This window comes from Theropithecus gelada, chromosome 10 (genome assembly GCF_003255815.1).
Source record: "Theropithecus gelada isolate Dixy chromosome 10, Tgel_1.0, whole genome shotgun sequence".
NCBI lineage: Eukaryota > Metazoa > Chordata > Mammalia > Primates > Cercopithecidae > Theropithecus > Theropithecus gelada.
In genome coordinates, this window is record NC_037678.1 from 30,290,138 (window position 1) to 30,310,475 (window position 20,338).

At 44.6% G+C, this 20,338-nt stretch overlaps 1 protein-coding gene across 2 annotated transcripts in view; it reads left to right on the top strand.

Annotated features, from left to right (window-relative positions):
- LOC112633026 (cat eye syndrome critical region protein 2) overlaps positions 1-20,338 on the top strand; it is a 200,270-nt gene that overhangs the window by 108,988 nt on the left and 70,944 nt on the right. Inside the window, exon 2 of one of the 2 annotated variants that reach the window (XM_025399376.1) lies at positions 9,593-9,687. In XM_025399376.1, coding sequence (XP_025255161.1) covers positions 9,593-9,687 — 95 coding nt within the window. Of the gene's footprint in view, positions 1-9,592; positions 9,688-20,338 lie in introns of those variants that run through there. The other variant, XM_025399377.1, reaches the window with a different exon arrangement.

Consider the following 20,338-nt stretch of genomic DNA (forward strand, 5'->3'; position numbering starts at 1 on the left):
ACCAGACCAAGGGAGCTGGCTTCTGCTTTCTCTTCTACACTACCCCATGGGTCATCAGAAAGAGAACTGCTGAGAATTCACACGATCTTTTGAGACCATGAGCTGCTGTGAAACGTATTCTGTTTTTGCATATATGGTCTGCATACTGGCCCAGAAACAGTTCCCTAGAAGACAGCCATTAGTTAGGTCCTTCTTGGTAGAAGGACAGGGCAGTCGTCTGTTGTGGCCCCTTAAACTGGGGCTTGTCTTTTGTTTTTGCTGTGGAGGTACTTAAAATACAGAAAGGTTTGTGGAAGATAACAGCAGGTCCCTGTGTTAAGAAAAAGAGATTTGTGGAAGAAGGGGGAGTATGCCCTTTGCTGTCGTTTAAGCATCTTACTGAAAATAAGTAATGTGTGGCCTCATGTGGGCTCTTTCAAGGTGCCTAAAAGGAAATGGGGATACTAGGGAATAAAAGAAAGTTTTTTCAGTCCCTGCCGCCTCATTTCTGTGTAATCTGTGTCTTGCTCTCTTGTGATTTTGTTCAGGTCAGAAAGTCTGGCCTTCACCTTTGCAGGTTTAAGATTTTAACTATATTGCCCAGGTGTGGTGGCTCACGCCTGTAATCCCAGCGCTTTGGGAGGCTGAGGCAGGAGGATTGTTTGAGGCCAGGAGTTGAAGACCAGCCTGGGCAACATAGTGAGATCTCATCTCTACAAAAAGATTTTTTTTTTAATTAGCTGAGTTTGTTGGTGCATGCGTGTAGTCCCAGGTACTCAGAGGCTGATGTGGATCACTTGAGCCTGGGAGGTCGAGGCTGCAGTGAGATCATACCACTGCATTTCAGCCTGAGCGACAGAGCGAGAACCCTGTCTCCAAAAAATCCAGCAACCCCCAGCCCCTTGATAACCATAGTTCCCAAGTCTCAGAATTTTATTTCTTGTATTTAAAATTGGATATATAACTGTCTTAGTCCATACTGTTTTGCCATAACAAAATATCACAGACTGAGTAATTTACAAAGAAAAGAAATGTATTTCCCCTAGTTCTTCAGGCTGGGAAATCCAGTATCAGAGTGCCAGCATCTGCTGAGGGCTGTTGTGTGGCACCTTGTCATCCCATGGCGGGAGGCAGGAGGATGAGAAGGTGAGAGGAAGTGAGCAAGACCGCAAAACTCATTTGCAAAGGAAACCACTTTCTTGATAACTACCCCACTCCCAAGATGGCATTAATCCATTCAGAGCCCCCCTGACCCAAGTTAGGCACCACCTCCCTACACTGTTGCGCTGGGGATTAGCTTTCCTAGTACTTGAGCTTTGGGGGACACACTGAGACCAGCAGTACTTTTCATGGCCCTCACGTTTACCTGCCATTCAACACCCACCACCCTTCCAGTACTAGGAGTTGAGAATCAGAAGGGAAAGCATTCGTTTTGACGGGGTCATTTCTCCCAGGGCTGATGAAGTATTCTTGGCCCACGACAGTGCGTCATCACTGTCTCTCCCCCAGCAGGGGGGATGAGTACTGCCAGTTCTTTATCTTGGGACCTCTTTCCCATGATGGACAGCATACAGCGCATCCTCTTTTGATGATAACACTCTTTTGTTCAGTAAGAATCCAGTTCTCTTTTCTTCACTATAATCCTACCCGGGCTGTTCCTAGTTGTCCTACCTGTCCAGATTTCTTCTTGATTGGATTTCAGGCGTGTCTGGAAATCTTCATTCATACGCTCACCTCAACATTTCTTCCTTGGCGGTGACCTGCACGTTGCTGGAGTACTGTGCCGTTGCCCTCTTCTCTTGCATGCCTGCTGGCTCCTGCTGGCCTTTCAGCCGTTGCTGTCTTCATAGCAGCATGGCTCTGCCGTGGCGTCCATCACATTGCATGAAAAAGGTTACTGTTTTTTTGCCTGTCCTCCCTTCTAGATCTTTGCTACTTGAAGGCAGGGTCCTCTTTTTTCTTCTTTGTGTCCCCAGCACGTAACACAGAGCCTGGCACATAGTATGTCTTCAGATACCACGGCTGCCTTTCTGCTTGTGTGGCTTCCCACTATCACAGGTCCATAAGATGCTGAGCTGATTGAATTGATTCAGTCACAGGAACCTACCACACTCACAGACAAACATACTGAAATTGTATATAAAATTTTCTGTGGGCCAGGTATGGCGGCTCACGCCTGTAATCCCAACACTTTAGGAGGCTGAGATGGGCAGATCATTTGAGGTCAGGAGTTTGAGGCCAGCCTGACCAACATGGTGAAACCCCATCTCTACTAAAAGTACAAAAAAATAACTGGGGGTGGTGGTGCATGACTGTAGTCCCAGCTTCTCGGGTGGCTGGGGCTGGAGAATCGCTTGAACTCGAGAGGTGGAGGTTGCAATGAGCCGAGATAGTTAAAAAAATAAAAATAAAAAATTATATCTATGCACATTTTTATCATTCTTACGCAGGAGACCAGGACACAATCATGTAAGAGCAACCGGACCTAGAATATTGGAAGATGAAGTCCCATGTTAAACTTCTAGGACCTTATCTCTGGCATCACTCACCATCCGCCCCATCTTTTATCTCCTCTATTTCTGTTTATCCGTTAAAGATACTATAATGTTTTCTTTTCCTGGACAGGAGTAAAACTTAAGTAAAATTTTCCTTGTCCATTTTTCTCCACCTACAGTTAGTTGCAAAACCCTATTGACTGTGTGTCTGAAACTGTTCTTTCATCGTTTCTTTCCATTTCCGCTGTCATTTCTAGCATTGGCCCCGTCACCTCTTCCCAGACTAGACCAGGGTTCTTCTCGCCCTCCAGTCTCTCCCAAACAGTGTGATCTGCAGACCACATCCAACTTAACCTTCCAAGTTTGATTATTCTCTCTTTTCTTTGTTCAAAGTCTTTGGTGACTCCCCAGTACCCACACAATTTCCAACTAATTCAGCAGTGATCTCCTAGTAGCAGAGAATGATGATTCCAAACCTCAGAGGCCTGGAGCTAGATTCCAAAGCAGCTCTGAACATAAATTCTCTAATGACACCTCTCATTTTATCTTTAAGAGTCATGCAAGTTTTTAAGGTAAAAATATCCTCCCAAACAACAAGCAACAACAACACGAAGTCAAAGTCTCTAGGAACCTATGCCATTTTTACCCTGTGGCTTTTTATATTCCAGCCACACACCGTGGAACCCAGGGAACACTCACATCCTAATTGGAAAATGGGGTCTAAGCGATGAAGTCCAGATGACTCTGTCTGGTATCTGAGGCTGTCTGTGGTCAGCCACGAACCTGCTTTTCCAGATTTTGTCTCTGGCCATGCGTGTCCGGTATACTAGCCACCTAGTATAATTGTTCTAGTCACCTAGGAAATTGTGTTACGTATTGGGGAGACACCGAAGACTTTTGAACAAAGAAAAAAACAATCAAACTTGGATTCCTCAAACCTAGAACATACTGCATAGTTTCCAACTTTCACAGTGCTCAGGAATTGTTAATATGGGCTTTTTTTTTTTGTTGTTGTTGTTGTTGTTGTTGTTTTGTTTTGTTTCTGAGACACTCTGGCTCTGTCGCCAGGCTGGAGTGCAGTGGGTGCGATCTCGGCTCACTGCAACCTCTGCCTCCCGGGTTCAAGTGATTCTTCTGCCTCAGCCTCCCCAGTAGTTGGGATTACAGGCACTCACCACCACGCCCGGCTAATTTTGGCATGTTAGTTGAGACAGGGTTTCACCATGTTGGCCAGGTGGGTCTCGAACTCCTGACCTCAGGTGATCCACCTGCCTCAGCCTCCCAACGTGCTGGGATTTCAGGCGTGAGCCACCACGCCTGGCCATATGGACATTTTTTAATGGGAGAAGATTCATGGAGCTGCTTCTTAGCCTTTTTAAACTTCTGGAGCCAGTTTTAGTAATTTACACGTTTGTAGAAAACCCCGTTCTAGATTTACGCATATATTGGTATAATTAATATTTTCCAGTTAACCTAATATTTTAGAGTTGTAGTCGTATTTGAGGGAGGAGCTATTTTGGTTTCCTTTGGGTGTTACTCAGCATCGAGCCAGTGACACAGCTGTTTGATGGAAGGCTGAGAGGAGTGACATGGTGTGGCAGCAAAGCAGCAACACGGACCTGGCCAGCCTTTGGGGACTCCTGGGATACATCTCTTGGCCAACTGAAAGTGTTATATAGCTGGTTTCAGGTCCCTCACCATTACACCCACTTGAGCTGATTTATACTTTACAGTGTAAATTGGCATGAGGCATGCCTTTGGGATTAAATTAATTTATACCAAGTTAGAAAGCATCAGCTGTCAAAGTCAGGGGAGCCTTCTGGAGGCCAGGGTGCTTTTTTTCTTTCTGTATTCTGAGCCCACACTCCAGGCATTCTCTCTTGGATAGCAGCTGGGACAGGCCTTCAAGAGGCCTGCTTTGCATCTCCTTTGTGTCCGCGCGGTTCCGGGTCCGATACGAAGCCAGATCTTTGACAGAGATGCTACGCAGTAGTTGGTGCCTGTGCAAATTAGGAAGATTTGTAACCCTCTTAAATAAAATACAACAAACATGTTTTTTTTTTCTTTCTTTAAACATTTTCGCCCTCCTTAAATACACTCAAAGGAATTACGGTGACCGAGTGGCAGTAGTGCAAATCTGTGATCTCGATCCTTAATCAGAAGTTGATGAAAAGACTTTCTGTCCTTACTACCCTTTTAGCAAAAGATTAATGAAAATGTATGCAGGGATTAGACACACATCAAACAAGAAAAGGCACCTGTAATGTTATTTAAGAAAAGGTGTATTAAGTGGGTTGTTAGGGTTACAATAAAGGCATTTAGCAATATCCTGCATATGTCACCTGGCTGTCTCCAGTCTGGAAATTATCTTCGTGGATGAGGCAGGCAGGACTTTACGAAGTGCAGAATGGTTAACTGCTTTTCGTAAGAGGTATGGTGAAGGCCCTGTTTCTTCTGCTTCTTCCCGCTGCTGTGCGAGGTTGGGGCTAGTCCCCTTGCTCACTTCTGAGTTCTTTTCCCAGCAGCCACTGCACGGCTCGAAGGATTTGTTGTTGAGGGTGGAGAAGGTAGAAGGATGTTGAACAGACTTTTCCCTAATGAGCTGTGATGCCAGCTGCAAAGGCGGCAAATCCTGTTACTCCCTTCAGCTACTCTCTGAAGCTGCAGAGGGGCAGTGGTAACGGGGCTCCCTGCCCTATGCTGATTAGCTGTCTTTTCTGCTGTTTTTCCCCCCTTCCTCTTCTGTCTCAGAGCATCTTGGCAAAGTTCAGATTTCTGTGCTCACAGCTCAGTGCTCACAGTGAAAAGGAAATACAAAAGACGAGGAGAGAAAGTGAGAAGAAAAAAGAGAGAAAAGGTTGGGGTGGAGATTTTTAGTAGAGTCCCTTATTGCCGTAGTCTAAGACTTAAGCTCTGGGTTGAAACCTTTAAGTGGTAAAGCTTTGTAAGTAGTAACCTGGATTTCCAGATCGTTCTTGCAGATAGTTTTATTGGCACATGAACACCACAGGCCGTGTTATTAAAAGCATTTGAATTTCTGTTGTTCAGAAACCTCTGAATTTTGAGAAGGATACTCTGCTGTTTTTCCACAAACTGTCATTGCGAGGAAGATGAAATAATTGTAAGGTGAATGTTTCCATGTAGCGTTTACTGTGTGCCATTGCTTCATTTAATCATTACAACCCTTGAAAACAGACACTTTGAATGTGATAAAAAAAAATTTTGTAGTAAACACACTGTAAAGTGGTCAGTTCAGTAATATTAAGTAAATTCACATTGTTGTCAAACAGATATCCAAGACTTTTTCATCTTCCAAATGCTAGCCGCATATCTGAAACACCATGCCCATTCAAATATTGGGAAGACATTTTAACTGATTAGCCCACATTTTAACTGTTTGGTCATTTCTTTTATTCAGCAGGATTAAAAATAGCTTTCCTGTTTCTTTCCTTCTTGGCTGTTTTGATACAACATTCTCCCTCCGTATTTCATCACAGGATGGTGAGACCAGGGCTTGTGTTTACTGTGCCTTGGTTTATCCATTTGGTACTGACTGCGGGGGTTTATAGTTACTAAAGTGAAAGAGAAAAGGCTTTGCTCTCCAGGGGTTCATCACCTATTCTTGGTTCTCATCTTTACTGATTCTGCATTTTTAAGTTCTGCTGAGCTCCAGGGGTAAGTGCAGCGATGACTTCATGACCTCACAAGTTAGCTTGGACCTGCACATTTTTTGGTGGGTTTTCTGGGTGGCTTCTGACACATTAAACGTAATATCATAGAGTCATATTTAAAAAGCAATTTTACATTTTGGACCCTGTTTTTAATGACTTCATGAGTTAGTTACTATATTCCAGGGATGGTGAAATGGGGAATATGGCAGGTAAGGGAGAAGAGATGGAATATTTAATAAAGGATGCAGAGTTCCTCTCCCTACCTGTGTCCTTTTCAGAGACCATTTAAGCCTCCTCAGTTCCCCTTGGAAGAGCTAGTCCAGCATCCCTGATATTCTACTTTCTATTGTGTTCTGAAGAGAAGACATTCCTGACATTATTGCTACAATGTAGAAAACTTGTCTTGCCTCCTTGGAGGATAGTATTGTAGCTAGAACCTAGGCAGCGCTGGTGAAAATGGCCGTGATAAAGGCGGAAGCCGGAAGAGGATGTCTGTGTGCAGAAGGCGGAGATGGAGAGAAAGGTAATTAGATTTCCTGGAAACCACATAGCAAAAGCGATCCTCTGAGGAGATGCCACATGAACCATATGGCAAACTTTATGCAGTCCTCTCCTTGGGAACACCCTCCCAGTTCTTAGCTTATCTTCTCAAATGTGGCCTTTGTTATTTATTTATTTATTTACTTATTTCTGTAGAGATGGGGTCTCACGGTGTTGCTCAGCTGGTCTTGAACTCCTGGCTCTAAGCGATCCTCCCATCTCGGCCTCCAGCGTTGCCTTTATTATTTAATTTGGTACTTCCATGCGTTAAAAAATCTTAGGAGAAACCAGTTAGTGCAGACTGTAGCACCTTCCATCACGATCCGATTGTGCTCTTAGTTTATGATGGCGGGGGAGGGAACAGAACAGGGCCCATAGAAACGTGCGGGGGTGCACGGACGGCCGCCACAGTGACAGCGAGCACTGGTGGCAGCAGCGTCGGGGAGCTTGGCTGGGAAGACTTTGCAGGTAAAGTTTCTCCCCTGAAGAACTACAGTACGGTTTGGTGGAGGGACGGGATTTCCACCCAGGGACAATGATACATGTGAGGGCTTAGAGAAAAGACACAGTGGTTGGGGTGGTGGTTGTAATTGTAGAAACCATCAGGCCTTTCTAGCATGAAGAACACTGACTGGGGGGGGGAGCAGCTTGGTTGTGGGAAGAACGCTGGACTCGGTGACCTGGGTTTCCACTCGGCTCTGTCACTGATTTGCTGAGTGCCCTTGGAGAAGCCAATTAACCTTTCTGGAACTAGTTTCTTTATCTTGTTGTTGTTGTTTTTTCTCCCTTAAAAGAGACAGAGTCTTGCTGTGTTGGCCAGGCTGGTCTCAAGCTCCTGGGCTCAGTGATCCTCCTGCCTCAGCCTCCCAAGTATCTGGGACTGTAGGCATGCGCCACCACACCCGGCTAGTTTCTACATCTTTAAATTGAGAGAATGGAAATATGTGATCTGTAGTTTCATTTCCAGCTCTAAGTGATTCTGACTTCCTATCCAATGAGATGGCCTGGGACTTTTTGCTTTGAGGATTTCGCTTCTGTTGTAAGTCACTGGGAGGCTTGCCCGGTGCCCAGCTTAAAACATGAGCCGATCAGGTCTTCCGTTGCCTCAGCTGGCCTTTACGTCTGGCAGATCTTGAATTCCTATTTCTCCTTTCTCTCGTTTAGTAAGTCCTTCAGAACCTTCCTCCTGCGCTGCTGCTTGGGCTAACATCTCCCCTCCCACCCTCCACCACTAGAATTCCTTGTATATACACAGCAGCTAGATTAGTCTCACTTTGCCTCTCCTCTATAGAAATAAACTGAGGTGGATCTCCATTGTCTCCCGAAGAAAGGCCAAACTCATTAGCTGGGTATTCAGGATCGCCTGTCAATCTCAGCTCACATTACTCCCCTCCACATAATCTACAGAATAGTTAAACTGAACCTAATATCCTCCTGCACCTGGTCATGCCCTGCCTCTCTGCCCATTGTCACTCGGTCACAATTCCCATCTCACGAAATCTCCCAGGCTTCCACAGCAGAAGTAACCCTTTTCTTCTCAGCTCCCATAGCGTGCTTTCTGTACCTGCTGGTACTGATTGGTTTGTGTTTTTTGTTTGTTTGAGACAGTGTCTCACTCTGTCGCCCAGGCTGGAGTACGCCGGCATGATCTCATTTCACTGCAGTCGCCGCCTCCTGGGTTCAAGCGATTCTTGTGTCTCAGCCTCAGTAGCTGGGATCACAGGTGCATGCCACCGCACCTGGCTAATTTTTATATTTGTAGTAGAGACAGGGTTTGACCATGTTGGCCAGGCTGGTCTTGATCTCTTGACCTCAAGTGAGCCACCATGCCTGGCCAGAGCCATATTATTTCTATATGAGAAGCAAACCACCCTGTTTTGTGTCTGCTACCATGTAATTGCATTAAGATCAGAACTTGCATCTTACGTACATCTCGTACTTTTCAGAACCATTAATAAGATTGTCAAAAGTTTGGTTTTTCTGGGGATTACTGATCTAGTTATGAGCAAGTCAAACTATAGGGAGCAGACTCTTGGGAAATGATTTGCATGCAGAAGATTGCATCCTGGTTGAAAGAATGTGGGCAAACTTTTCTAATATGAGACCTGATGACCTAGAAAATACTCTGTCATCTAAGAAAATACCTGCTTATTTTGGGGTTGTTGAGAAGGGAAATAGGATCTCCTAAAGTTCCCCACCGCCACTTTTTGTCCAGTGGCCCCTTTCCAAACAATTCCTTGTTGGAATACCGTGTCGAGGCAAGCTGAACCCCAAGGAAAGCAAAGACATTCACACAGACGTTACCTCATTCTGTTTAGATGATGTAAGATTAGCCTTGGTTCTCGCAATCACCTTTCATCAGCCATATAGGTGTGGCGTCCCAAAATAAAAATGGTCGTTATCGCTTACTAACACATGCCGTTCAAAATATAGTGGTTCTTTAAAGCTGTTGCAGATGGGTTATCTCTTGAGAAGATTAAGTGAATGACAAATACTTGATAAACAATTACATGAGCGCTCCTTTCCTCTCTTTTGCGATTAAAATAGAAAGCAGTATAGCACGTTTGTATTTATACTCGATTATAATCAGAGAGTTAAGCTCTTTAATTATGCAGCTAGAATTGATTTATCAAAAAGAGTTAGGTGTGTTTCTTTTCATGTGCAGGTAAGAGGAATAGGGCTGGGGAGGGAGCAGTGGGAGAAATAAAACCCCAGGAAAACGAAAACGTGGAATCTGGTTGCTCTTCTCGCAGTAGCCAGAAGGAAGGGCAGAGCTGATGTCTGGCAAGTCCTTCCGCTACTGGGACCCTTCAGTTTTGGGGGCTTGTGCTGGCGGTAGGAGGGGCCGTGTGTTTTAAGAAATCTCTGTCTGTTTGATTTCTCAACTTCCCTCTCTCCCTCCCTCAGGAGTTAGAAGCCGCTCTTCACAGAGATGACGTGGAGTTTATCAGTGACCTGATTGCCTGCCTGCTTCAGGGCTGCTATCAACGAAGAGATATCACGTGAGTAATTCTGATCTTTCTAAGCATTTCTTTTTTTTTTTTTTTTTTTTTTTTGAGACGGAGTCTTGCTCAGTCGCCCAGGCTGGAGTGCAGTGACCGGATCTCAGCTCACTGCAAGCTCCGCCTCCCGGGTTCACGCCATTCTCCTGCCTCAGCCTCCCGAGTAGCTGGGACTGCAGGTGCCCGCCACCTCGCCTGGCTAATTTTTTGTATTTTTTTAATAGAGACGGGGTTTCACCGTGTTAGCCAGGATGGTCTCGATCTCCTGACCTCGTGATCCGCCCGTCTCGGCCTCCCAAAGTGCTGGGATTACAGGCGTGAGCCACTGCGCCCGGCCCTTTCTAAGCATTTCTTGCGCGGAGAACTAATTAACCAGCCTTAGTGATGTTTCCTGTCTTCTGTGACAAACCGGAACCGATCCTTAGCCATCATGGGACAGTGTAGATGGAGGACGTACATGTGAGTTCCCAGGCTGTATTTGGCTCATTCCGCAGTTGAGCTTTTTTATTCCATCATAATCTTTGAGTTTATTTCATTCTCACAAATCCGTATGGCTTACTCTTGGATACCCCAGCTAACATATTTTAGTGTAGAATTTCTTTTTTTTGTTTTGTTTTGAAGTCTTCCAACAGTTTATTAGAAAGAATGTAGACATTTTTAAAAATCCCCACTATCATGAACATAAATTGAGGTTTTCCGCCCTGGTATAAACTGAATCAAAAAAAGAAATTAAAAAATCCAATAGTGTATGAAACATTTTTCACTCTTTGGCCATACTCGACAGTGCAAATACAAACCTGGTCTAAATGTGCAGACTCTCAACCAGCAATGTACAGCTTTCTTCGTCCTCCATGCTGAGATGTAAGAGCTTGAGGGTCAAACAATACCAAATGTATAGGCTTCAAAAACCATCTAAGTTAGGGCATTCTCTGGTTATAGCTAAGATACACCTGGAACACTGACAAATAAACACTTAAACATAGAATAACGTGAAGTAAATTTTTTGAAAACTAAATGTTAGTGGAACAATCCTGAAGGATAACACGAATAGCAGGTTACCAGTAAGGTGTCAGCCAATGTGTTCCAGCCACTTTTGAATCCATGTTCTATGATCTAAAATTTAGTTCTCGTTCCCTAAGCTGGGAGCTTCCTATCGTGTCAGTATCTGTGTTATGAAGAAAAGGAGACTTAGGTGAGATGTTTTTATTTATCACAACAGCTACATCAATTGCCTAGGACCTCAACAGCTTCATGAAAGTGGGAAATGTTCATGCATAAGGTTATTGCCTTAGCTGACTTAAAATTGCCCCATACGGCCGGGCATGGTGGCTCAAGCCTGTAATCCCAGCACTTTAGGAGGCCGAGACGGGCGGATCACGAGGTCAGGAGATCGAGACCATCCTGGCTAACACGGTGAAACCCCGTCTCTATTAAAAATACAAGAAAATTAGCCGGGTGAGGTGGCGGGCGCCTGTAGTCCCAGTTACTCGGGAGGCTGAGGCAGGAGAATGGTGTGAACGGGGTGGGGCGGAGCTTGCAGTGAGCCGAGATCGCGCCACTGCACTCCAGCCTGGGGCACAGAGCAAGACTCCGTCTCAAAAAAAAAAAAAAATTGCCCCATACAATGGTACATATCAACCCTTAGTGAAGCCTTTTAAAAAACAAACAGGTTGAAAAATGAGTTAAAGTAGGCAAATACAGCATCTGCCTTTAGAGCTGTCAACTCAGGAATTCTCTCAATTATGAAATCTTGCAGAGAAGTTATTTTTCTTTCTCAAAATCCAGGTGATGACAATATTCCTTACTCCAGATCTGGCATTTTTGCATCATCACTGTCTTGTGAATCATCATCTGCTCCATGTACTTCTGGTAAATCTACATTCTCATCACCACCCATGTTGTTCATCATCTCAGAGAAACGATCAAAATTAGACCTGTCTTCATCTGAACCATCTTCCCAGTCTTTCCAGTTATTGAAGTCGACTAGTGTAGAATTCCTTCTTCTTATATTTGCCTTTTTCTGATTTTGTTTGCAGTATTGGTAAAGTATTGCCTAAGAAATCAAAACTAGTTTTTATTACGTTTCTGTCATTTGAGTAGCTTCTGTTGGTTACATAGCCAGCAGCAGTGATGTAATTAACTTGCAGCCGAAGCACCCTTACCCCTTAACTGCAAGGTGTAAACAGCTCTCCAGTGCCTTTGAGATGTGTCAAGACCTTGAGCAAAATATGATGTATGGAGACAAATAAAGGAGAGTCCTGATAGGACGTCTTGTTTTGATCTTTACTTAATACACATTTCTTTGCTACGTGTCTATATAGGACAGAACTACAGGGCAAGCTCACAAAAAGGTGAGATGCCATGGGTTTCCCAGGCTCTTGCCCTCTGGTGCCATGTAGGGGGTTTGAGTTGTTATGGTTTATGGTATGAATTTTTTTTTTTTTTTTGGGGGGGGAGATATTGTCTCGCACTGTCACCCAGGCTGGAGTGCAGTGATGCGATCTCGGCTCACTGCAGTCTCCGCCTCCCAGGTTCACGCCATTCTCCTGCCTCAGCCTCCTGAGTAGCTGGGACTACAGGTGCCCGCAACCATGCCCAGCTGATTTTTTGTATTTTTAGTAGAGACAGGGTTTCACCATGTTAGCCAGGATGGTCTTGATCTCCTGACCTTGTGATCCACCCGCCTCGGCCTCCCAAAGTGCTGGGATTACAGGCGTGAGCCACTGTGCCCGGCCAGTATCCAATATTTCTGTTCTAATGAATTGAGTCTGTTAGGGCTGGGAAATGATGCTTGTTGTTAATGAGCAATAAAGTTGTATACAAGGGAAGAAAGAGATGTCAGTGCTGTTTTTCTCAGGGTGGAAGTCTGCGTTCCTAGGGGCAGACTCACTGCTTCTGCACTCAGTATAACGACTTTTCCCCCTAGGATACCCAGGTTGTATTTATAAATACAAATACACATAAAGTATACCTTAGAATATTGTCTTCCGTTCTCTACTTACGATGCAGACTTGGGAGTTTGTTTGTTTGTTTGTTTGTTTGTTTTGAGACGGTGTCTCGCTTTGTTTGTATTTTGTATTTTGAGTTTGTATTTTTTTAAGCACTGTTAGATTCATACCTTGTGTTTAATTCCACATTTTCATAACCTGGAATGTTTTTTCATTATAGCAATCAGTTTTCTTGGAACCACATTTTCTCTAAATGTCATTGTCAAATAATCCAGTCTGATAGCTGACAGTTATGTCTAGCTTTTAGCAGTTATAAACACATTATAATGCATAGCTTTGTACAAAATTCACCAGGTTCCTGGAAGTGCTTCAGTCAGTCAAAAGATATGCCCATGTAAGATCTTCGTTTTAAGCAAGGCTTGAAGGTCTTTGCCAGGCTCCCCGTCGCAGAGGTGGTTGTGTTTAGCCTTAGATGATCAGTGCATGAGAATGTCTACTTGCGTGATCCTTGTGAGCCCTCTGTAAACAGACTAGTAGGTACTGGCAGCACAAACACTCACCAGGTCTCTTAGAGCTCACCGTTCTGACAGGGAGGTCCACTAATGATTACAGTACTGATTATATAGTTGCCAGTTACGTAATTACAATAGTAAGTGCTTAGAAATAAAAATACAACATATTAACAGAGCGTGTAACCTGGGGTAAGAAAGTGACTTGTGAACTGAGCCTTCCTATATGGGCTGTTTTCTCTCATAGGATATTCCTCGATGGCAGAGTTCATCCCTCTAATTTGTCCTTCTGTTTAAAATTGGTCTTAACTAATTCTGCTTGTTTGTCCTTCCAGATGGTAATTACAAAGTTATGTCATGTTCGTTAAGAAATCCCCTTATCTAATCATTCTAACTAGAATCAAATAAACTTCTGAAGAAATTTGGGCAAAATTGACATCTCTGCAATATGGTCTTTTTTTTTTTGGACAGGATCTTGCTCTTTCACCCAGGCTGGAGTACAGTGGCAGGATCCTGTCTCACTGTAGCCTCGACCTCCTGGGCTCTAGCAGTCCTCCCACTTCACCCTCCTGAGTAGCTCAGTACAGGACCGCGCCACCATTCCCAGCTGATTTTTAACAATTTTTTATAGAGACAAAGTCTGTGTTCCCCTGGCTGGTCTTGAACTCCTGGTCTCAAGTGATCCTGCTGCCTTGGCCTCTCAAAGTACTGGAATTACAGGTGTGAGCCACTGTGCCTTGCCCCTACCAATATTTATTAAATAATAGAATACCGTATCCCTATATCTGTCTTTAATTTGCTCAGTTTATTGACCTTGGTTTTTTTCTTAAGTTAATATTCTTTTGACTTTCTAGGATTATTATCTGTCTCTCTTTTCAGTGTTAATGTTCGTGTCTACTTCAGGCTGTATTAGTTATCCACTGTTAAGTAACAAATTACCCTAAAACTTAGCAACTTAAAACTACAAAAATTTGTAATCTTACAATTTCTATGGGTCAGGAACCTAGGCAAACCACAACTGGGTGTGTTTAGCTCAAGACGGTTTACAGGGCTATGATCAAGGTATCAGGTGACAGCAGTCATCTTGAAACTTATTACTCATGTATAATATGCACACATACACACACACACACACATACACACACACACACAGAAACACAGAAAAGTGCTCATTTCCTAGTTCTACAGCTCAGTGAATTTTCACAAACTGAACACACCTGTGTAATGGAGAACCCGGACAGGAAAGAACACTACAGTCTATTTGACTTTTTTCCCTGAAGGGAATTGCCTAAAGTGATAGTTACGCTGTCTAGCCAGTGAGCTCCCACACGCAGCTACTGTGAACGGACACTCATTCTCGCCTGCAGTTCTACTTTGATCTCATTCTAAAGAAAGAGAAATTTGGATCAGTAAATGTTTACCTGTTATGCCTTCAAGACTAAGCTGTTATATGCCGCGAAAAAAGTTACTTAATTTCAGCTGGGCGTGGTGGTTCACGCCTATAGTCCCAGCACTTTGGGAGGCCGAGACTGACAATTCACTTGAGGTCAAGAGTTCGAGAGCAGTCTGGCCAACGTGGTAAAACCCCGTCTCTACTAAAAATACAAAAATTAGCCAGGTGTGGTGGTGCACACCTGTAGTCCCAGCTACTCAGGAGGCTGAGGCGGGAGGATTGCTTCAACCCGGGAGGCGGAGGTTGCAGTGAGCTGAGATTGCTCCGTTGCACTCCAGCCTGGGCGACAGAGAGAGACGCCATCTCAAAAAAAAAAAAAAAAAAAAAGGAACTTAATGTCTTTGTGCATAATTTGCCTCATCTATAAAATGGAATTAATGACAGTATTCAGTTAGGTTATTATGAGGATTAAATGAAATGATTAATGAGAGTAATCATCATGTATAGAAACACTATGCCTAGTTCCTCCAAAGGCTCAGCAGAAAACAGATTTTGACTCAGGCAACTTCCCGTATCCTTTTCCATTGTGGTTTGCATGTTTTAGAACAGGGGCCAGCAAATGTTTTCTGTAAAGGGCCAGATAGTCAATACTGGCGTGCATCACGTAATGTCATTTTGTTCAGTGGCAGACCTTATATACGACAGTGGTCACACGAGGTTGTGATAGAGATGAATATTTTTGTCCCCTAGAGACGTGGTTGCCCTTGTAACATGGTTGCACATGCATTACTCACATGGTTGTGATGCTGGTGTAAACAAACCTAGTGTATTACCAGTCACCTAAAGATGTAGCACATACAGTCATGTACACTACGTCATACTTGACAGTAAACAACTCTTACTGGTTTCTGTATTTACTATGCCGTACTTTTAATCATTATTTTAGATTGTATTCCTTCTAGTTTCGTTTAGTTTTTTTAAGACAGGATCTCACTCTGGCACCCAGGCTGGAATGTAGTGGTATAGCCTTGACTCCCTGTAACCTCCACCTTCTGGGTTCAAATGATCCTTCCACTTCAGCCTCACAAGTAGCTGGGATTCCAGGCGTGTACCACCAGGCCCATCTAATTTCTTTATTTTGGGGTAGAGATAAGGTTTCACCATGTTGGCCAGGATGGTTTTGAACTCCTGACCACAAGTGATCTGCCTGCCTCAGCCTCCCAAAGTGCTGAGATTACACGTGTGAGCCACCAAGCCTGGCCTAGCTGTTTTGTCTATAATACACAACAGCCTCGGGCAGGTCCTTCAGAAGAGATTCCAGAAGAAGACATTGTTACAGGAGATGACAGCACCATGCATGTTACTGCCCTGAAGACGTTCCAGTGGGACAAGATGTGGAGGTGGAAGGCAGTAACATTGATGATTCTGACCCTGTGTAGGCCTAGCCTGATGTGTATGTTTTTGTCTTCATTTTGAACAAAAAAGATCAAATATAAAAAATAAAAAATTTCAATGATAGAAAACAGCTTATAGAATAAGGATATAAAGAAGGCTGCCACACAGTGACTCATGCCTGTAATCCCAGCACTCTGGGAGGATAAGGTGAGAGGACGTTTTGAGGCCAGGAGGTCGAGACCAGCCTGGGCAACATAGCAAGACTCCGTCTCTACTAAGAAATAAAAATAAACGAATTAGCTGGGCGACATAACAAGACCCCGTCTCTACTAAAAAATAAAAATAAAATAATTAGCTGGACATAAGCTACTAGGGAGGCTGAGGTGGGAAGATCGGGAGTTGGTGGCTGCAGTGAGCTATGGTCCTTACTGCACTCTAGCTGGGGCTACAAAGCAGGAAAAAAAAGAAAAAATATTTTTATATGGCTCTAAAAAATGTTTTAGGCTGTTATTACAAAAGAATCAAAAAGTTAAAAGTTGGTCGGGTGTGGTGGCTCACGCCTGTAATCCCAGCACTTTGGGAGGCCGAGACGGGCGGATCACGAGGTCAGGAGATCGAGACCATCCTGGTTAACACGTTGAAACCCCGTCTCTACTAAAAAACACAAAAAACTAGCTGAGCGAGGTGGTGGGCACCTGTAGTCCCAGCTACTCGGGAGGCTGAGGCAGGAGAATGGCGTGAACCCGGGAGGCGGAGCTTGCAGTAAGCTGAGATCCGGCCACTGCACTCCAGCCTGGGCGACTGAGCAAGACTCCGTCTCAAAAAAAAAAAAAAAAAAAAAAGTTAAAAGTTTGAAATTTTTAAATGTCATAGTAAGCTAAAGATATTATTGAAGAAAAGGATTTTTTAAAACAAACATAGCCTAAGTTTATAGCATTTAGAAAGTTTACAGTGAAGTACAGTCATGTGCCTAGCCTTCACATTCATTTACTGCTCAGTTACTGATTGACCCAGAGCAGGTTTAGTTCCGCAGGCTGCACTCATGACATGCGCTTTATACAGATGTACCATTTTTAAAATCTTTTGTACCATGTCCTTGCTGTACCTCTTCTGTGTTTAGATGTGTCTGGATCCACAAATCCTTAACATTCTGTTACTGTGGCTTACCGTATTCAATACAGTCAGCTGCAGTATCGGGGTGTAACCTAGGAGCAGTGGGCTGTGCCGTATAGTCTAGGTGTGGTAGGCTGTACCATCTAGGTGTATGTCACTACACTATGATGTTTCCACAGCAACAAAATCACCTAACCATGCATTTCTCAGAACATATCCCTTCTGTTAAGCAGTGCGTGACTATTGTAGGCCCTCACTCCCAGCAGAGTCTCACTCTGTTCCCTAGGCTGGAGTGCACTGGGCCAGTCGTAACTCACTGCAGCTTCGAACGTCTAGATTCAAGCAGCCCTCCTCCCTCAGCCTCCTGAGTAACTAGTATTCCAGGCGCACACCCGCCTTGTATTTTAGGCTCTGTGTTGCAGCTACCCAGCTCTGTCACTATGAAAGCAGCCATAGGCGATACAGAAAAACCAATAGTGACTGTGTTTTATTAGAACTTTCTAACCACTGAGGTTTGACTTTTATATCATTTTCACCTGCCAGGAAAGATTGTTTTTCTGTTTGTTTGTTTGTTTGTTTTTTCCCCAACCTTTAAAAAATATAAAAAGCATAATTATAGGCTCTTTTTTGTTTGTTTGTTTTGTTTTTAAAGGGGGTCTGGTGCAACGTCTCATGCCTGTAATCCCAGCACTTTGGGAGGCCGAGGTGGGCAGATCACTTGAGGTCAGGAGTTCGAGACCACGTCTCTACTAAAACTTCAAAAATTAGCCGGGTGTATTGGCACGCACCTGTAGTCTCAGTTACTCGGTAGACTGAGGCATGAGAATTGCTTGAACCCGGAAGGCGGAGGTTGCAGTGAGCCGAGATCACACCATGACACTCCAGCCTCTGCGACAAAATGAAAGTGTGTCTCAACAAAAAAAGACATCAGGCCAGATTTGGCCCTCGGGCTATAATTTTCCAACTCCTGTATTTAGGAATCTAGTTACTATTCCAGTTCCACTGACTCAATCTAATCTTTAAAACTGAAATACGGAGGCCACATTTCCTTTCAACTGTACTGTCCAACCTGAGGTTTTTGTACTTAGAGGATAGCATAACACTGTCTGCTCATGGAAATGATACTAGCCAGCATGTTCTGTGTCCTGGACGCTGCCAACTGCTTCTCAAGAACACTCACTTAATCCTTCCGACAGCCCTCTCATAGAAAGTTCTCTCCCATCCTTCCGTCAAGGATGAGGAATTTGAGGCACAGAGAGGTTAAATAAATTGCCCGAGGTTGGCCGGGCGCGGTGGCTCAAGCCTGTAATCCCAGCACTTTGGGAGGCCGAGACGGGCGGATCACGAGGTCAGGAGATCGAGACCATCCTGGCTAACACAGTGAAACCCCGTCTCTACTAAAAAATACAAAAAACTAGCCGGGCAAGGTGGCGGGCGCCTGTAGTCCCAGCTATAGGGAGGCTGAGGCAGGAGAATGCCGCAAACCCGGGAGGCGGAGCTTGCAGTGAGCTGAGATCCGGCCACTGCACTCCAGCCTGGGCGACAGTGCGAGACTCCCTCTCAAAAAAAAAAAAAAAATTGCCCGAGGTTACACAGCCAGTAATTGAGACGGTACAGATCTGTCTCCTAGACCTCCAACTCCTAACTGCAGCCCCATGCTATAAAAGAGAAATATAGAAGAAAAGTGGTAAGTAAAGTGGTTTTCCTTGAACACGGGATTTTTTTTTTTTTTTTTTGAGACGGAGTCTTGCTCTGTCGCCCAGGCTGGAGTGCAGTGGCCGGATCTCAGCTCGCTGCAAGCTCCGCCTCCTGGATTTACGCCATTCTCCTGCCTCAGCCTCCCGAGTAGCTGAGACTACAAGCACCCGCCACCTCGCCTGGCTAGTTTTTTGTATTTTTTAGTAGAGACGGGGTTTCACCGTGTTAGCCAGGATGGTCTCGATCTCCTGACCTCGTGATTCGCCCGTCTCGGCCTCCCAGAGTGCTGGGATTACAGGCTTGAGCCACGGCGCCTGGCCGAACACGGGATTTTTAACTCTTTGGGCACACTAAGGAAGCCTGTGAACCCCATCTAAAAACAATGTTTTGAAATCATAAAATAAGATTACACCCAAACCCAATTATACTGAAAAATAGTAAAGTATTGGCCGGGTGTGGTGGCTCACGCCTGTAATCTCAACACTTTTGGGAGGCTGAGGCAGGCCACTCACTTGAGCTCAGGAGTTCGAGACCAGCCTGGGCAACATGGTGAAACCCCGGCTCTACAAAAAGTATTATACAAAAATTAGTGGGGTACAGTGGCACACACCTATAGTCCCAGGTACACGGGAGACTGAGGCAGGAGAATCGATTGAACCCAGGAGGCGGAGGTTGCAGTGGAGATCGTGCCACTGCACTCCATCCTGGGTAGCAGAGTGAGACCCTGTCTCCAAAAAAAGAAAAAAAGTATTGAAGAATGAAATTTTTTGATTTAGTTAGTGTTTTATTCATCTAACAGCAGAGCTAATTTCCCAAAATGACTGTCTTCAGGTATCAGTGAGCATAAGTGCTATTTGGAAATACCTGCAGTATCTATATGATTTCAGTAGAAATCAGATATTTCTATGGACCTCTGCTTTAAAACGTGGGTTTTGTTTGTTTTGTTTTTGTTTTGAAGACGAGATCTCACTCTTTCGCGCAGTCTTGAGTGCTGTGGCGCAGTCATAGCTGACTGCAGCCTCCAAATCCTGGGCTCAAGCCGTCCTCTCACATCAGCCTCCTGAATAGCTGGGATGACAGGCAGGCACCACCGTGCCCATCTGAAAGGGTTTTTAAATCCTAGATCAATCTGCAGTTCATAGTCAACAACTTAGACATAAAAGGAACCTCATCATCGAGTACAGTTTATTTGTTTACCTGAGGAAACGAAGGCAAAACAAAACTGGTATAAACCTGAGAGACACTGAGAATAAAGTCTCAAATCAAATGATTTTCAGGAATTTGTTCATTTTGTTGCCAAAATAAAGTGGTATTTTACTGGGTGTGGGGCATGGCAGCTGGACTCCGAGGAGGCCCCCATGATGCTGGGAGCCCGGTGTTCCCGTGTGAGACACGGCACTGGGGGCATGTCAGTCACATGCTCGTGTTCACTGTCACACTCTGGAGGCGCCCCTTGCGGCTTGGATGAAGCAGCAGCCGCTGGGAAAGCCCACGTGGCTGGGAACGCGGGTGGCCCTGAGGAGCTGAGGGCAGGCCTTACCACAGCTGTGCATTCTCCCAGGAAAAACTAGGCCATAAGAAAGAATGTTAGGCAA